Below are 20,154 nucleotides of genomic sequence, written 5' to 3'. Positions count from 1 at the left end.
TAGACTGAAAGCAAACAGCTCTTTAACCTATTTCTTTATTTAGGTATTAAAATAATACACGGTTGATGAAAATGACAACGCGCTGTATTGAATTTGTTGTTCCGTTTCTTCTTCATAGCTAGTTTTGGGGCATCTTAGAGAGACTTACGAAAAGTTCTCCATAGTAGCCTTATTTGAATAAAAGGTGTTAATCTTTAATCGCGATGATAAATGATGAGAAATGGTGCAGTAGAATTAAAAAGATGGACACTCGCCAAGTCTCTAAAATTTTATACGGCCCATCTTTTGTCAAGTAATGCATTAATAAACATTATTTATCGGTGTCACTAAGACCCTACCTCAATCCGTGATAGTGATAACAATATCCGCAATTTTTTGACTTGATAATACAAGAATGTAGACTGGAATTCCTTTAAGGAGCTTAATGCTGGCAATATTATTTGTTATAGTCAATAAATGCTGCAAAAATCTTTCTTTTTCTTTCTGTCGTTATCATAACTTTCGTGAAGCGGTTTTTTTTTGTAATTTTTTCATAACGGTTGCATCGCGAATATTAACCGAGATCGTAGGATTACTTTCGAACCTAAAGAGTCCTGAATCATGAGCAGATACTGGTGCGGGATACCGAGTTGTTTTTGGCGAAATATTTTGAAATATTAGGACACGTACCTAGTTGGATGAATTATGATTGAGTGTATTAGAATTTTAAATAAGTTTCCTATCTTTTATAGACAATGCTTTCCAAATTACTTGATTAAAGGTTGACTTTTAACTCTTTCTCCTCTCTGGCAACACGAATTTTATCAGCTAATCCCTCTACCAGCAATTCATCAAATAACTATTTTAAAACAATATTTACTTATATTATGTCATCCTTATGCGCAGGAGTTGATTACGTAATCATCTGTTTGCATTCGACCATAGTCCTGCGTTCGGTCACGACTTTTACATCAGCATTTATGGAAGGTCATTCTATTGTAATAATATATAAATATGTATTTGTAAGCTTTTATTTATGTAGTACATTAGCTTTTCCTTTTAGTATTGTTTTAATGGTATTCACGATTTTTTTTATCTTTTTAATGCTCTGTATTTGCTACGTTCATTTTAAAAGATAAAATATTGGATTCCACTATGATAGTATTAGAAAGATTTCAAATGTCAGTAATTCCAAATATAGTCAATCGAGATCTTTCTAATTATTTTCAGTCGTTTATATTCATCGATTTTAAGGACTCTGGATGAAATTTGGAGGATAGGATTAAAGATCAATTTCACCGAAACCATGTCTTTTGATCGTATCAATCCAATAATTTAATTTGACATAGCATGTGATTTTTTACCAATTACGATATTTGCGTAATTTTTTTATGAGTTTTTACCTAAGCCTAAGCGATTGGTTTAATCATCGAAGGTAACTAGACCACACCCTAATGACGCTTTAACCTGTTATTTAACTCCCAAAAAGATTAAAGGTCAACTATGAAGCAACAATGGATACATTACAAGGTTTTATATTTAGACATTATTCATAATGTGATCCAATGAGTCATGGTGTTTCGGTAGTTTGTAATTTATAGTTCCTATCTTGTTGCGTCCAATAACATACAAACTTTAGTGTTAAAATCGTTTAGAGTTATTCGAAAAATAGTTTTTTTTAACGGGAGTCTCGTTTTGGTGCTGTTTGGTCACGAGTTAATCTGCCGGTGGGATCAAATGGTTAGCCTTTTAAGTATCATAGAAATATCTTTGCTTTATGAAAAGTCTCTAGAAACGGAAAATCCAACTCAAGTGTATATGTATGTACAACCCTTGATTATTACCGAGCTGATCTATTGAATAATCAAAAACGTAGGGCTGAACTTAATTTTTGTGTCCTGATCTAAGCTAGTTATTTACGAAGAAAAAGGTCTGTCTGGTCTTACTGTCCAACAGTGTGAACAAAACCATAGTGCGATCTGTTTCGACGCCAACGCTATCTATCGAAGTTCCAAAAATCCTCCGAAACTCCTACAAAAGTCTTAAAGTTGAGTGACTTGCGAAAGGCATTCGATCTTGTAAATCTCTAAAAAAACTCGACGATACGTAGCGATCTACTAATAATTATAATAGTTATATTCCGATAAATCTATTTATAAAATATTAAAAACTATTTCCTTATTTCACTCTAAAAATAGTTCGCGAGATTGTGTCATGGTCAATTAAAATCTCTAATTAAAGTGTCCCCCAAGGTTGATTAGTGGGGCCGTATTTATAGTTCTGAAATTTTTATGTTTATGTAGCTTGTTCAAATCTCCTTTTATCTTTTGACTGATGTAAGAGACAGCAAGTGTCAAATAAATAGCGTTTTTTTTTGCTGCACAGATAACAGAGAGGTGCATACCGCGGGTCGCAGACGTCAAACCCATTGATATCGCGTGTCGCGGATTCGATCCCCACATAGGACAAGCATTTGGGGGATCCAAGAATAATTGTTCCCAGTCTGTGTTTCTTGAGCATTGTGATTTCAATGATTGTGAAAATGGAACTAGTTAACTTCTTTAAAAAAATACTCCCGTAGTAAGTTATTTAACTTGTATATTTTTTTAGTTTTACCGATACAATAAACGCTAAAACGCTGTATATAAACATCAGAACGTGTATTATCTACAACACTTGGACGCCCTTGACCGAGTCTATTTCAAGATAACATACTATTTTGTTGTACGTTTTGAAAACATTACAGTTATTCTGAATCATAGAAGGTTGGCGTTTGCCAAAGCGGTAGAAGAGAACTTTGTACTATACCTGTGGCTGTATGGAGTTTAGGAACTTTTTATAATTTACGGGAATTTGACACTTATGTTTAATAAAGAATAGGTTCAATTCAATTGATTGACTGGTGTTTTAAAACTTTTAGTTTAATTTCTAAGCACATGAAATTTATGCTCCGGTTTTAAATACTGCTTTACATAGACGATTTTCAATTTAAGTTTTCCTAGCTATACAAGATTCTCATCAGCTGATTAATATTTGTGTGGGAGACCCGACAGTGTTTTCGGTCTTGGCTATTAGATTCATAAAAAAAGTTGTTTTATTTTCGGTGTAGAAGTAGTATTTACATATGGAGCGGTATTCCAAATATGGTCTTGCATTTTAGTTACACTTTTTAAAGTGATGATGAATTCAATGGAAGTTTCCTAATATAGACATGGTTTGATCTATGACGACGCCTTATAACGCGCATTTGGATTGTTAATTGACTTAGCTAATGATATCACCTATTATTTACATCCGAGTAGCCACGCTATGTTGGCGTCTAGTCTCACCGGATTCAGTAAAATAACGTTTTATATGGGATGATTGCTTGTCACAGATATTTTCACCGAGGCTTACTCGGTAAAACAGTATTCCAACTCAAATATGATTGATTAAAATGATCTTAGAAAGCCACATTTTAAAGTAGACTTGCCTTAAATTACATGACATGCAGAAGCATCTTGGAATCATTTTGCTAATTTTGTGATATCATGGATTTGTCTAGGTCAAAATATTATTGTAACGGCAATATTAATGCGTTTTGCTCCCGCAAATTAGATAATACCACTGCAAGTTTTTCCCAGTAATTTTACGGATATGATTCACAGTGACGTAATCAATAGGAAATGAGTTAATCCTCGTAAGAGTGAGAATTTCAGAGTATTATAGCTCTCTCGATAATTGTTTATTGGCGTTCGTTCAAAATAAACGATGTTGCTTTATTTTGGCTTCTTTACGAGGTGTGGATACTGTAATATGGTTTTATTAAGAGCACGTTGGTTAATAAAAGCATGTGTAAATATATTATGATTGTATTTTGAGCGATAAAACTGCACTTTATGATTGCACATTGTTTCTCTTTTTATGGAATTTGCCGAGCTATGTTTCTACACATAAAAAAAATCGGCTCCCGCAATTAGGAACTTAAACTTTGTGACGAGTTTATCCTTATAAAATGATTTTGAGTGAATTGACCCTATATGAAAAAATTGTCTACAACACGTTATTTAAAAAGGGGAGAAAAGCAGAGCTTTGTCAAAAACAGTCCAACAAATACGCGCGCCGACCACAAATAATAATAAAAGGATAATAGCAGAGGCAGGGGCAATGATTATAAAGACCATAACAGGGTTTATGTAATTAATTGTCTAGCTATTTTTTCTACTTAATTGCAGACCATTCTATTTAGATTCTTTCCACTACAAAATATCAAGATTTGTCATTACGTACTCACTATAATATTCGATGGATATAATGTTATAAAGGTCGTTGCCATTGCACCAAATGGAAGGTTAATGGGTCTTAATGGTTTCTAAATATGAACCGAATGTAACATTTCAATAAACATGTCTTGAACAATGTTGTAATGTAATGGGACTTCTTATAGATTTACTATTGAAAGTCGTAATTGAAATATGATTTATTTAATACTTGCTGTTGCTCGCAGGCCCGCCTGCAACCAATTGTAAATGACACCACGGGTACATAAAATCGGGATAAAAACTATCTTATGTGTTATTCCTGGTTATAACTATTTGTGTACAAAGTTTCGTCTAAATTTGATCATTGGGTTTTGAGTGGAGCAAACATCCATACATACGAACTTTCGCTTTTAGCTGTATTATTACTTTTAACCGTAAATTCGCGACGATTGTCAACTCTCAAGAGGCTCATCCTCTCGAAGACTGAGAGTCACTATCGTAACCCACGTGCGTCGTTTGTGACTGCACGGATAGCCGAGTAGTTAAGGTCACCACACCAAATCCACTGAGCGCGACGTGTCGCGGGACGATCCCCGCGTAGGACAAGCATTTGTGTGATCCAATAATGCTTGCTCTGAGTCTGGGTATCTTTGTGCATGTGATTTGTATGTTTGTAAAACCCCCCGACACAAGTATTAAATTCCTTATTGCGGGAGTACTTTTTTAATAAAGAAAAAGAAAGAAAATCCCACGATCCACACCGAAGTTTAGGAGTGTTGTCATCGCAGAATTAAGATAGCCGTGTCTTGGAATGGTGTCAAAAGTATTTCATTGAGATTTAAATAAGTGTTATGCCATGAATATTGTGTATGAATCGTATTCGGAGAACTAGTTATATAGTTTGAGGCTCTTGGTTTGCTTGTAGCCGTTTCTTCATCTTCTGGACTTTTGCTGTCCCTTTTATTTTGTGATGATCAGCATGTAAAATGTTATACTGCAGTAACTCTTATCTTATATCTCCATTTTTACATTTATTTCTAGTCTCTACATGTGTTTGTATGATGCCTTCCCATTCATCTTATTAACTCTTAATTTTAATTCTTTTATCTTTTTTTTTTCTAATCCCTTTCGGTAATTTTAAATTTAAAAGCTTGATACATACAAACGAACATATTATTTTTATGAATGAATATACGTAGATGTAATATGACATCACTATACAGTTTTACAATTCACGTGAGCCCAAGTGGCCTGCCAAACGTGAGGGCTTAGGAAGTGACACGTGAAAATTATTCTCGTTTATTGCTGTATTGTTTACATTCTATATGACTATTTTTATCTATTCTCTATATACTTACTTACTTACTAATATATAAAGCTGAAGAGTTTGTTTGTTTGTTTGACCGCGCTATCTGAGGAACTACTGGTTCAAATTGATTTTTTTTTGTTTTCAATGAACCATTCATCGAGAAAGGTTTTATATAAAATCACGCTGCATCTAATACGAGCGAAGATACTATTCATCTTCGAGGGCTTTCGTTCAAAAATTCCTAACTTATATCTTCTAAACACGCGGACGAAGTCGGTCGCAACAGTTAGTGTACATATAAAAACGAATCCCTATTTCCGTTGGTCACGGCATCATGCGTGAACGGCTAGACCGATTTCGCTAATTCTTTTTTGTTGTATTTCTTTTTTTTTCTTCTTATTAATTTCTCTTTTGTAGATTAACGCATAATAATGGATACGTATTTTTTCTTTTAACAGCTCCTAATAAAATCTCATGATCCATTTAATTTTTTAAATATCCGTAGTATTTACAACACTGCCTAACTCAGTTGCTGTTGTATTTTCTATTTTCTCAGCTGTACCATATCTCTTTTTGTCTCACGCTTGCTGTACAGGTAGGGAAAATATTTAATTATTCCTCATATTTACTATTTCTGATTAATTTCGATGCGGGTCCCAAGATAGTAAATTATTTCCTTGATCGTCCCTCATCAAGGATTTTCAGTAACTGTGGCTTAGGCAAATTAGGGGTTCGGGGGTTTTTATGTCGGCGAGAGTCCGAAATATCTCCATTTTATTTTAATAAAAGCCAACTCCTACATATGTAAGGAAAACTCATATATAAAAAAACAAAGCTTATTGTTTACAATACAAAGATAATATGGTATTATCTCATGACTCAATTATGTATATTCATCACACTAAGTCCCACAAGATCTTAAAAAAAGGACGATAATCAACCTTAACACTTTGATACAAGAGCTATTTTTATTTACTATATTTGTGACCACTCTGCGGTCATCACACGATGACTTCACACTACATTTGATATACGAAAATGAACCTTAACACATTATTACAAGAGCCATGCCCTTGCGGGCAACAGTGACTTATATTTAAATAAGTACATTATACTCCATTTCTTACCGAAGCCAATTATTTTAAGCAAATTACTTCAGTACGAGTCTAGACTTTGCGTGTTGCGGTACTGTTTTAGACTGAAAATTGTATTACCCTCATTATCGCGAATTAAACTCTATTTTATCAACGTTAAGGTCCATTTTCAAGTGTTGTTAATAACTTTGGAGTGTAGAAAATTCTCTTGCGTGGAATTTTGAATCTTATTCGAATGAGTGTAGAGTTGTTTTTTAGTTTTTCTGTGAATATTGATTTGATTTGCCTGTGAGTTAAGTGTGGTTTATTGTTTTTGTTTGTTAAGTTATATCGCTTTAATTTATGCAGTTTGTGTTGATAACCTTTTTATGAAAGAAAAGTGTTTACTATTTGTCGTCATTAACTTTTGGTTATTTAAATTGTACGAAAACTACTTCCATATCTTGCGATAGCTAGGTGAAAATTTTCTATTTATTTTTAAGCTTCCTTAATCAAAGGGTTAACACCTTAAAATAAGAACCCTGATTTACCTAAATTATGTAAATTTTCATAATTTATTTATTTCTGTTGCCACAATACATATACTTAATTTCAAATAAACGTAATCAACGGGTTTTTTTGGCTAGCCTAATTGTATGACTTTTTCACAGCTTTATGGTATGTTATTGAATTATAAACTCCTAGATTTATTTCAAACACTCAATATTCAGTCCCCTCCAATAGTTATATAGAAATCTTCGCTACATTAAAAATTTAAACATACAGATTTGTTACAAAACTTTTAAACGTAAACCAGACCTTAGTTAAAAATTCAACGAGCGTAGTACCTTGAGAGGTTTGATTAGTTACACCATACTTTACCATGTTTAGAATATATTATGGCTGTATTGGAAAATAGTTTTAACTAGACAAATTGTTAAAAGAGATACAAAAGTTTATTTATGATAAGTTTGGTTATGATTATGAGAGTATTCCCTCGGTCATAGTATGATGAGACGGATTCATAATTATTTATTTAATAATGGTTTACCCACGCGTATTTATCGGAATGGTCTGGATATATTGATTTATTGGCATGGATTAAGGACTTCGGTTGCGATAGAAACTAGCCGAGCTATCCCGATAAATTCGCGTTGTATTTAATCAATCATGTTTTAGAGGGTTTGATAGATTAAAAGAGATTTTGAAAACATAAAAAAAGTGCGTATTTGTTATTTCTCTACACTCCTTAGTTATTACAATACGTTTTTCGTACCTAATTATAAAATTCCTATGCAGAATGGACCAAAATAACTGTTAAATAGGCAAAAACGTCCTTAAAACGCTGTCGATAAAACAAGTAATATATCCCAGTGATTGTTGGAAGTGTTTCGAATATAATATATTTATAAACACTGCAATGTGCCATATGTGCGTGTCGTAATAATACGATGTATGCTATCAAAAGTATGGGCGAATACGTCAGGGATCTGTCGCCGTTTTCGGTAAGTTGACAGTGGCTGTCAAAGTTTTGTTTTGTTATTCATTGTGCTTTTGTTAGGTGCATGAAACTTCGTTTGCGAATCGGTTGAAGTCTTTCGCGGTTATTAAATTACATTATAATATTCTTTATTTTAGGCAATTAGAACCCATAACATACAGACTAGCAAAAACATGATGAATAAGACAATATTAAAATTAAAACTTAACCTAAATGAAAATAAAAATTCTAGAAGTCTTTCATCTTAGAAGGACGTTATGAAAAACAGTCACAATGTTGTTATTACTCAGGTTTATTCTGCAGTAGTATGAAACCTATGTATTTCGATCCTTTGTATAATCCTGCAAATGTTCTTCTTTGTAAATGGTCCCTTTATCTTTACTATTATCTTTGTATAATTTTCTGCTGGGCAAACTTATCAATCTCTTCCGTCACTTACCTGTCGCATCTAACTTATTATTTTACTTCTTGATATTTTTCATGTTATCTGCCTAAGCCCTTACCTTATTATGTATATTATACTTTCGTAACACAATAATTATAAGAGCTCTTAGATTACCTAAATATTTCCAGTTGCATAAACTTTGACAATAACTGTACATTGCTACTTCGCATACAGATGTTTGACACATTATAATATGACGTCACTTCTTTGAAATCCGTTGCATTGAAACCTCGGTGAACAAAACACAAGGTTCAGCTATTTTACAAACTGTCTTTTAGTGATTGTGCAAGCGAGCTGAAGAATTTTATTTAGTATCGGCATCTCACCTTTAAAACAGTAACATCACTGGTTTAAGCAACGGTGAAACTTAGTTTGAGTTTGCTTTATAATCTCCCTCTTCTGTCAATCTGTTTCTGTTAAAATATACCATAGTGAACCCAAAAAAATGCAAGGAATTGTTGTTGATTAAAAATTAAAATAATCCTGTTCCCACTTTGTATGGGTTTTCATTTAATATGAAGATAATTCTCGCAAAAAGTGGCTTTGTATTGGTGAAATAATTCTTATAATCTGTTCAGTAGTTCTGGAAACCATCCCCAGCAACGACACGTACTGTGCTCCTCCTAAACGGCTGGACCGATTTGAATGCTTTTTTTGCATGCGTTTGGGTGGCGCGCTGGATAGATTCCTTTGCTTCGAAGGCACAACTAAATTTACCAGATCTAAAAGAATTCTTGTAGATTGTTACGGAAATTTTCTAATTTAAACATTTACATTAGATGCTGACAAACATTTGTATGATCCTCGAATGCTTGTCCTGAGTCTGGGTGTCGTTTGAGGACGTGACTTTGTGTTTGTGCAACCCCACGTGACACAAGAATTAAATTGCTTAGCGTAGGAGTCATTTTTTAATTACAAAAGAGAACCTTACTTATAGTAAAACATTTTACTATGCAGATTGATGTGTATGAGATCACTGATGATGTCACGACTGCAAGATGTCACCTGAACGACCTTGGACAGTCTTATTATAAACACTTATTTTAAAACTAAATCACCGTTTATTTTGAGAAAATGGTGAGAAAAACAGTTGCTCTTCTCTCCAGCTATATTTGGCTTCCAGTCTTATTAGCCAGGTATTTTAACTGGAAAAATAGACTGAAGGTCGACTCTAGCATATTCATACATTAAGGAATTTAATCTTTGTGTCGCTGGGGGTTTCTCAAACATTCAAGTCACATGCACAAAACAACGGATAAGCTAGCAGGCTGAAAATTCACAGCAGCTTCATACCCTATGACAATGCAATTTATAACAAAAAACACGACTGGACCGATTTTGATAAAATTTGAATGGGGTGACATTTAAAAACGTGGGTTTTTAGATTTTTCAAATCTATTTATTTTGTCTCATCCAATCGCAATGTAAGGCCTAAACAATGTTAGAACAAGTCATCAGCCGTGTGTATCGCATTTTAAAATTACAAATTTATAGTTTTATTGTAGCCATCATCTTCAAATTATTTATATTAAAACTTTGCAAGTGATTATGACTGACCACAAACCACTTGACCAAATTATTTGATGTACCTGGACAAAGAAGACGAGCCAAATTGTATGTTGTATGTTAATTCGTGGTAACATTTCCCGTATATGTCTAGATAGATTATTGACTGTATTTTATTATGTTTTCTGGGGTTTTCCGTTAATGTCCGTTTAGTGAAAAGATGATTTGTAGCGAACGACTGTTTATACATTGTCGAAAGTTTTGTTTTTCTTAATAATATGTTTCAAGAAAAATCTGATCAATTTCATTTATGAATTAAATTCAAATTGTTTAAACGGTTATTTAGTTAAAAACGACTTTCACTTCATGCCTGTTTTGGATTCCTAACGAAAATCAAAAGTAGTTCGTGATCATACGTAAACTGACCACGCTGGTGATTATCTTTGCTCACTATGCTTTGAGCTTATTTATTTATACTTAAATTTAGTTAAATATGTCGTAATAAATTCACGTTTAGCAATAGAAATACAGAAGACATACATTACAATGAGTTTGACACTGACTACTCTCGCCAAAATTAAATTAGGTAATCGGCCGCTAACAAGCATATTCGGGCCATCCATTGTCCATTGTAATACTAGTAAGGTAGTCAATCGATTCCGATTGTATACAAATCGATCGATTCGATGTTAGTAATCGATTAACAGTTTGCTCGTCCGTTTGTTTCGCGATGCGTATAGTGTTGCGTAAATGTTTTTTCAAGGTGATTTTTTCATTTATTGTTTGTTTATTTTTGTTAAGAAAGGTTTTATTTTGAGTACATACCTATATTATTTTGTGTGTGTGTGCGTGTGTGTTTCAGCATGATTTTTATTTGGCTTTTTTTGTTGTGTTTTTATTTGTGTGAATTCTATTGTCTCAGGACTCTTTAGATCGTTAGCGCTAGATATTAAATATAAGTGATTACGTATTATATTCCGGTTTATAGAATAAAATTGTTAACTTTGTTCAAGAGTTCCATGAACTAGTTGCATGAATACCAAAATTCTACTGAAAACTTGTTGAACCCCATTATTATAGAAGTTATAAACATGTTTTTGAACTTGTAAATCTACGTTTGTTTTTCCAAAATACTTGCCGTAACAAGAGCTTCATTCAGAGTTCTACTTCGCGTAATCTATTCTTGAATTCTGAATTTTATCTGTATTGTATGTAACCTTCTAATATCTGTACCTTTGTTCGATCACAAACAGGCAGAACAGACCCTCCTTAAATATTTATCTACTTTAGCTCATAATCATTTATTTTGTTTTTCAGCTGGACACATGGTTCGGGCGGCCGAAGAAGGGCGGGGCCCAGATCGAGCGGGGCTACGATACGGTCCCCCGGGGGGCCGAGCCCCGCGCCGAGGACGACGAGCCCTCGGCCACCGCGGAGTACACCAGCAAGATAGACGCGCTGGATGACGCGCAGCTACATCGACGGTTTGAGGAAATGCTGGTAAGAAACTTCTTTGTAATGTCGTAGTAACAGCCAGAAATGCGGATCGGAGGTTGTATGTGAGAGGTGGGGAAGGGGCGGGTGAGTTACTTTCCAAATCCGGGCATAGGGATGACGAGGGGACGCAGAGTATACTAGTATACAGTAGACGCAAGATAGACGCGTTTAATGACGAGCAGCTGCATCGACGGTTCGAGGAGATGCTGGTGAGAACTTGTCTTCGTACCATTGTGGTAGAGGTCTTCGTGGGGGGGGGGGGGTGAGATACTCTACCGAACCCCGGGCTTACGATGACTAGGGGACGCAGAGTATACTAACAAAATAGATGCTTGGCTTCATCGCCGATAGAACTTCAGCAAATAAATTCACATATTATATCCCTATTTTTACATATTGTGCATTTTCTATGTTTGCAGGCGGACATGAATCTCAATGAGGAAAAGAAGGAGCCGTTAAGGAAGTACCCTCGAGACCAGAAGAAGAAGATGCTGGTCGCATACAAATTTGTTAATACACAGGTTAGTCTGCACTCAACTTATCACGGCAATCTATTGGACATGGAAATATACTCCAATCATATTATTGTAGATGTCTATGAACTGAACAAATTCAAGCAAACAGTATGAACTCTGCCCAGCAGTGAAATAGTGACAGATATAATTATCTGGTCATCTTCACTGTTGAGACCAAGTCCGGTTGAAATTCCACTTTTGTAAAAATAAGTAGCCATCAAAAAATCAAATCGATTGTGTATACAATATTCACTTGGGCTCAAAGGAATATGTGTCAATTTATCTTATTGAAGCTAGCCTATATATGCTCATTGCTGCTAACAGGCAGTTTTTGATCATTGATCACCACGCTAGACGATTTCCGATTCCAATATTAGGAATCCAAGTTTCCTCAGGAGTTTTCCTTTGCCGCTCTATATTTTTAGAATCATTCAGAAAGCACATACAACTTTGAAAATTTTTGCCTGCATTTGGACACAAATTTATGCCTACGCCACCACGACATAATCTAGTATATCTCACTAACAGAACTTTTACTATATTTCCAGGAAGGCCGCTCAAAATTCGAAAAGCCATCTGACTACGTAACATACCTGAACCAACCGGAGCTCTCAGTGGGCAAGCTTCACGGCTGTCTCGAGAACCTGAGGATATCTCTCACGAACAACCCTCTATCCTGGATCGAGGACTTCGGGACCAAGGGCATCGAGAGCCTACTCACGACGCTCAACCAGTGTTATACGAAGTAAGTATGGTTAAATCCATCGGCCTAGCCTTTTCCGGTCGGCTTCCAGTCTAACCGGATTCGGTAAGTATCAGTGTTTTACAAGGAGCGACTGCCTATCTGACCTCCTCAACCCAGTTACCTGGGCAACACGATACCCCTTGGTTAGCCTGGTTGTCAGACATTCAAGCTTCTGACTACCTGTAACGACTGTCAAATATGTAGGACTAACAGCCGGGACATTAGTTTTGCGAGTTATTAAAATGTATTGGGTTTTAATTTGGAAGTGGAGTTTAATATACACCGTGTTTTTTTAGTCGTCTTACAAAAGCAGCCCAGTTCATGTATCCAATGACTAGAACATGATCATGATAAAAAAAAGGTATATATGAGATTTGAATAAATTTAAAATGCAATTTTTAATCAATATTATGTTTTTTTAGAAACACAGCTCTGTTGCGAGCGCGGTCCGAGCCTTGTACTTGAACAATGGTAAGGGGAGCGGGCGGCGGCGTTTTTATCATTTTTAAATATTTCAGATTTCTCTTGTTTAATTTTTCTTCTTATTTATTATCTTAGTTGATGATGAAAAAATAATAATCTCGCCTAGGGGTATTTTACGTCGGATACATGAACTGGGCTACTTTTGTAAGACGACTAAAAATCACCGTGTGTTGTTCGATTGACGATTAGTGGAATTTTTTAATATTGTTTGAATCTTACATAGAAATGAACTATGCGACTCTTTATTTTTGCCTTTCAAGTTAATGTAAAACTATATGGTGTAATGTTTCCATGCTGCTAGTGGAAGTGGATTTTACCGGTAAGATTTTTTTGTCAATTATTTCTAAACAAAACCCCGTGGCTCTTAAAATTAAATTAAATACTCCACACTGAGAACCTTCTCCTTTTTCAAGTCGGTTGATCGCAATGCGACAGCAATACTTACATTATCACTATCAAAACGTAATTTAGTCTTAGCGCAAAAGCCAATTTGATTTTGATTTCATAAAACCCAAAAGAGAGTTGATCCCACCAGTTAAGAAATTGAATGAAATAATTTATTCTGGATATTAAATATCACTACTTTTATGAGATATCTTGACTTGACTAAAAGTAGTTTTTTAAAAACGCTCGACTCCAAATTCCTATGTGACTATCCTGAGAAGAAATCAAAATCAAAAGTCATTTATTCAAATTAGGCTACTAAGTAGCACTTTTTGAAGGTCAAATTACATTGACAGCACCCAGTTTTGCCCACCCGTCACCGCTTCCTAAGTGCTTTTGCTGTGAGAGAAGAAACGGCGCAACAAACTCCCCAGCAGCACGCTGTCTTTCCATTTACAATATAATTATTAAAAAATATATCAAAATAAGTGTGTAGGTGCCGTGCCAAACAAACAAATAATTGAGGTCGTGGTACCTAAGCCACTATGAACTTAAACTGTCAACTACTCGGCCAAGGTCAGCAGACCGACCGGCCACCGCAAGCAGCACCCGTTCACGAGTATGACGCAAGGGTCAGCCATCACCTCCCTCGCCATATTTGAGGGAAGGAGGTGACCCGACCCAAGACGCCACCGCAGGCAGTGACGACTAAGGGAGCATGACGTATCTGCTGCCGGCTAATAAAATAAAACTCAAAGAAAGAAATACCCCAAACGTTGATTTACCTGGCACAGCCCCGAACACGAAATGTCCAAAAAGACTCAGCATTATTGTACCATTGGTTATTTTCAAAATCAAAATCAAAATTCCTTTACGGAGGTGACATAATCACTAAGTGACAACACCCCTACATATAATAAAAAAAATAAAAAATTGTAGTTCATAGGTAGGCTTAAGTTGTTTTTTATATATTAGTGTGATCGCTATGTAATATCTTGCTAATACTAACATAATAAACTATATTCCAGTGACTCCCGCTACGACCGTGTCCAGTACGAGTGCATCAGATGTCTGTCGGCGATCCTGAACAACACGGTGGGCATCCGGACCATGTTCGAGTGTCGCGAGGCGCTGCCCGTGCTGGCCAGGAGTCTGGACGCCAGGAAACCGCACTGCGCGCTCGAGGCTGCTAAGGTGGGGACTGGTTTTATGCTATTTATAGTAACTATCATCATCGGCCTACCCTTTTTCCCAACTATGTTGAGGTCGGCTTCCAATCCAACCGGACTCATCTAAGTATCAGTGTTTTACAAGGAGCGACTGCCTATCTGTCATCCTCAACCCAGTTACCTGGACAACACGATATCCCTTGGTTAGACTGGTTGACAGACTTTCAAGCTTCTGACTAACTGTAGCGACTGTCAAAGATGTATGAATAAATGCCTTCCATAGAATAAGTCGGTTTGAATTTAGAAAAGAGGTAATTAAGTAAATCCAATAGTATTTTTATCGGGCTACCTTTTAATAAAATTAAGGAGCCTCTTTTCTGGGGTTAAAAAGCAAAAATCAACCCCAATGTATTGTGTGGGGATATGTTGGATTCTCTCCGACTTAAAATACCCCGGGCTCCTGAGCCTGAGCCACACGGATTGCCAAAATTCAGAGGTGTCCCTCTAAATACCTACTTGCTAAACAAGTTACCAAAAGCACTAAGTCGAAGCTCAAATACAGACGAAGTTAGTTTTTCTATCTAAAGCCTTAACTCTCGCCAAATACTCTCGCCTATAAGGCTAACTGCAAAAATATTTTAATTATAAACACGTAATCAAGTCCATATAATAAATAATATTGTTTGTGTAACACCCACAGGTGCTAGCCGCCATCTGCCTGATCCCCAACGGGCACGAGAAGGTTCTCGAAGCCATCACGATGGCGGGCGAGTCTAGCCGCAAGTTGCGTCTGCTGCCCATCGTCGAGGGGCTCGACACCAAGACTCCTGAGAGCTTGAAGGTATAGTTATAATAGTACCAGAGTATATACGTACCACTTCTAGGTACAGGCCTCTTTGTATGTAGGAAAGGAAAGTTATTAATATTAAATAAAGATAAATTATGTTTTGCATTATCACTCAGGAAAGTAGGGCCCAGGACAGAGTCGTGGAGGGATTTGGGGGAGCCCTTTGTTCAACATCGGGCTCGATAAAAATAACACACCTTTTGGTGAACATTGTGAATTAGACCACCGTAGGACAAGCGTTTATGTGATCCACGAATGCTTGTCCTGAGTCTGGTTAGCTTTTGTGTATGTGACTTGAATATGTTTGTGAAAATTCCCCGCGACAATAGGATTAAATTCAAAAAATTTGAACAGTTTTCTTTAAAAAGGAAGACTTTTATATTTTGGAGGGCGAATTGACTATTAAGTAAATTATTAATATAATTTCAGACTGGCTGCATGCAACTGATGAACGCTATAATCACGGAGCCCGAGGAATTGGAGTTCAGGATGCATCTGAGGAGCGAGTTTATGAGAACTGGACTCTATGATATGATCGGTAAGGTTGAATTTACTTTACATATATTTTATTTTTAGATTTGTGTAATCAAAATCACATGACTTGTAAAATTTTCGCTTTTAAGTTATTGAAGTTGTCGAGTGTGATCAGTAGAAAAATGGTTTTAAATAAACGAAAAGCAGAATTATCTGTCATAAGTAGAATGTACAACGGCTACGGTCAAGCAAAAGAGTTTTACAAAATTTAGAAAGAGATTCAACACAATGTATGTGATGTTGTCCGCATTTGTTTTATTATCTTTATTTACCATGAACACTTGTTTGTCTTGCAGAGGAGTTGCGCGCGGGCGCGGAGGGCGCGCGCCAGATCCAGATGACGGTGTTCGACACGCACGCCGCCGCCGACCAGGACGAGTTCCTCGCCAGGTTCGACGACGTCAGGTACGGAGTGCCACACACCCCGACAGCATGGCCTTACACACGGACCCTGGAGCTCAAATGTTTGTGAGGCCGTGACACAAGGAATTAGTCCCTTAAAGCGGGAGTCGTTTTCTTTAAACAAATAAAAATAAGACATGAGTGTCCCATTGTAGTGAAAATAATATCGTAATTAATCTGAAATCTCTCTCTATTAGTAATCTCTCTAGCCTTCATAAGAAACCTCAGATTTAAGAATAGCTAAGTCACCAATTCATTTTAGATTACTTCCTTCCTTTTACACGATAAAATTTAAGACTACACAAAGAACATTGCAAATATGTTTTACAATATAATCATTATTATTCTGACTTTCAGAGTGGATTTCCACGACGTTAACGAATGCTTCGAGCTGGTTAAGAACCTGGTAATGGACACGCCGGCCGAGCCCTACCTTCTGTCCATACTACAGCATCTGCTGTTCATCAGGGATGATGATCTTATCAGGTAAGAAAATCGATCAATTAATTAATTCCGATTATCGAGGTCTATTGGTAGAGATAGGCCTTTGAAAAGTTTTGCCACAACACCTATTCAGACCGAGACACCTTTTTACGTCATCTTGTGTACATATTCGGTATATCTGAGAATAGGAAATCTTCTTCAAACAACTACCTACATGACTGCACGGATTTAAGAATTGAGGTCACCAAACAAAGTGTTGCGGTTTCGATTCCGCGAAGGACAAGCATTTGTGTGATCCACGTATGCTTGTCCTGAGTCTGGGTGTCTTTGTGTATGTGAGATGAATGTTTGTGAAACCTCTCGCGATACAAGGATTTAAATCCGAAAAAATATTAAGACATTGAAAAAAAGCATGTTTTTGTTTTTCTGCTTAACGTTGTTATTTGCACTGGTTTTGTTAACCAAGCGCGAGAAACAGATTTTTTAGATTATATTAGTTAGATTTACCCTTAATAATGCCTTTTCCACCATATTTAATACTATCTTTATTTCTAACTACAGGCCGGCCTACTACAAACTAGTGGAGGAATGTATAACTCAGATAGTCCTGCACAAGAACGGCTACGACCCGGACTTTAGAGCCACGCAGAGGTTCAATATCGACGTGCAGCCGCTTATTGATGGACTTATAGGTGAGTGAAGTATTTCAATATTATTGTAATATGGTATTTTTTAAAGAAATCTGTATAGTACATGAGATAGATTTACAAAAAATATAGGGTACGTTTTTTATCTTTTACTTGAAAGAAAAAACAAAGAAGTAGTTTATTGGAACACATCATAAAATGAAAAATATATATATATTAAAAGCATATCAGCAAGCATATAGCGTTAGCGGTCTATAATAGAGGTGATTTAACCACTACTACAAACGTGGTTGGAGAGGCGGTATGGCGTTTCGACCTACCGACCTACCTCCTCACGCAGTTGTTGCCTGGATACGAGGTCGAGTGGCCCGAAGGAAGGTCACAGTATGCAGGTCCGGGCTTAAGGAGCCTCGCGTTGCATAGTAGTGTGGCTGGCACCGGCGTTTAGCGCGCTGATGATGAAGGCCGGACAGCATAAGGATATACAATACTTGTAGAGCATTGTCGGGATTCTTACAATCACTCTAACTTGTACCTTTTCTTTATAGAAAAATCTCGCGCCGAAGAGGAAAAGAAGATCGAGGAGCTCCGCGTGAAGCTGGAGGCGGCCATCGCGGCGCGGCAGGAGGCGGAGGCCCGCGCCGCGCACCTGGAGGAGCGCCTGCGCGGCGCCGCGCCCGGCCCCGGCCTCACGCACGGGAACATCGCCGCCATCGCCAAGGTAGCCCCGTGTCCTAAACTAGCTGTTGCCCGCGACTTCGTCCGCGTGCTTAGGAGATCTTCAACCGTTTTCGCAGCGCACGCAAAGATTCAAAGATTTTTCTAATTAATTAAAAGCAAGAGTAATTTCGTTTCCTTCTTTTTTAATCATATTGAATCTGCCCCGTAACAGTACATATACTGGGCGCTCGCCACTGTATTCAAAAACATTTTAATTGGCAACAGCGCAGAAATACAAGAGCATAAATACAACATCCAATTATCCATAAGAATTTCAAAATGTTTGTACCCTGCAGCTGCACCAAAGACCTCAGTTCAGCATTAATGCTAGACAACAAGGGACATTTCGATATGGAGAGGATTGTATACGACACCAATGATATATGGTTTTCAGAGTGGAAAAAAGTCAACTATCCCCAGATAAAATTTCATTACAAATGCTCCAGTCATTTAAATCTAAATTGATTCATCATCATCATCATCCACAGCCTTTGTCCCACTGCCACTGCTAGGCATAGGCCTTTCTCGTGCCAATTTCTACGGTCCTGTGCCAGCCTCATCCAGACTCGACCCGAGACCTTTACTATGTCATCGACCTATCTTGCTCCCGGACGACCAACGCTTCTTTTGCCTTATCTTGGCCGCCATTCATTCCATTCATCAAATTGTTTACGAACACTTAAAGTATCAATTCAATGCTGTGATTTAAACAGTTATTTTTAGCGAATAATAAAAACTCAATTTATACAATAATAAATAAATAATTTTCTTACAATTTGTAGGCAATCAGCAGTCCGGGTGGATCGGTACCAGCGCCGCCGCCTTTACCGGGAGGTAAGATATACTATGATATTTTTTATACAAACTTACGTAAAGATGATTCTAAATTAAATGATGTAACGGTTTACTCACGCGTATTTATCGGGGATGCCCGCGCGTCTCGCTCGCCCGCCGCGTCTGCTTATGATTAAGGACTCCGGTTGGGTCCGAAACTAGTCGGGCGATCCCGATGAATACGCGTGAGTAAACCGTTACATCATTTAATGAGTACTATAATAGTCTTGTTTTAAATACCTTGACCACTTTTACCAAAAGTTGTAAATTGTCTTGCCTAGATCTTAATCGAAACAAAGATTGAATTATACTCAACTATTACTAAAAACTGTGTAACATAAAGAAATATAATGTTATATTTAACTACGTGTAAAGGAATTATTTTCCTTGAATCTGTAAGATGTCTGAATCGTAAACTAGGTTGAAAATTAATGTCCTAGCATGAAAGTGTCGATTAAAACTTAATCCACTTGTGGATATATGCACTATTTGAATGCTTTATATTGCATGCTAAATGTTCGCACGCTTACAAATGTGTGTTTGTACAGGCGCCGGACCACCGCCGCCACCGCCAATGCCTTCACAAGGTTTGTTGATAACAATTATTATTAATTAAAACATCTGAAAGGGTAGTTGACAAAAAAAAACTTATACTTAAATTTCAAAAAATATTGGACACGCAGTTTTAGTTAATTAAATTAATAAAGAAATATGGAGATAACCCGAATCAAAGATGGTGAAACCTATTGAATTAGGGGCAAATGACATCGTTTGTCGGTAACCAGTGTACTGATAAGATTAGTGACGTCACACGAGTTTTTACCGTGTCTGTTGGTGCTGTGTAAACTTACTGTCTCCTTTATTTTTTGTTCATGCTTT

General features: G+C 36.6%; 1 protein-coding gene across 6 annotated transcripts in view; it reads left to right on the top strand.

Moving 5' to 3' along the window:
- Positions 1-20,154, top strand: part of LOC113502281 (protein diaphanous) — a 42,010-nt gene that overhangs the window by 8,378 nt on the left and 13,478 nt on the right. For 3 of the 6 annotated variants that reach the window (XM_026883783.1, XM_026883788.1, XM_026883787.1), the window contains exons 2-13: positions 11,372-11,554; positions 11,971-12,072; positions 12,615-12,811; positions 14,707-14,872; positions 15,548-15,688; positions 16,124-16,232; positions 16,525-16,633; positions 16,988-17,116; positions 17,636-17,766; positions 18,270-18,442; positions 19,224-19,275; positions 19,824-19,862. In XM_026883783.1, the coding sequence (XP_026739584.1) occupies positions 11,372-11,554; positions 11,971-12,072; positions 12,615-12,811; positions 14,707-14,872; positions 15,548-15,688; positions 16,124-16,232; positions 16,525-16,633; positions 16,988-17,116; positions 17,636-17,766; positions 18,270-18,442; positions 19,224-19,275; positions 19,824-19,862 (1,531 nt within the window). Of the gene's footprint in view, positions 1-6,688; positions 6,912-7,901; positions 8,108-9,000; positions 9,094-11,371; positions 11,555-11,970; positions 12,073-12,614; positions 12,812-14,706; positions 14,873-15,547; positions 15,689-16,123; positions 16,233-16,524; positions 16,634-16,987; positions 17,117-17,635; positions 17,767-18,269; positions 18,443-19,223; positions 19,276-19,823; positions 19,863-20,154 lie in introns of those variants that run through there. The other 3 variants (XM_026883784.1, XM_026883785.1, XM_026883786.1) reach the window with 3 other exon arrangements.

The sequence above is a fragment of the Trichoplusia ni genome, chromosome 17 (genome assembly GCF_003590095.1).
Source record: "Trichoplusia ni isolate ovarian cell line Hi5 chromosome 17, tn1, whole genome shotgun sequence".
Classification (NCBI taxonomy): Eukaryota; Metazoa; Arthropoda; class Insecta; order Lepidoptera; family Noctuidae; genus Trichoplusia; species Trichoplusia ni.
This window is presented reverse-complemented; position numbering and strand designations above follow the sequence as displayed.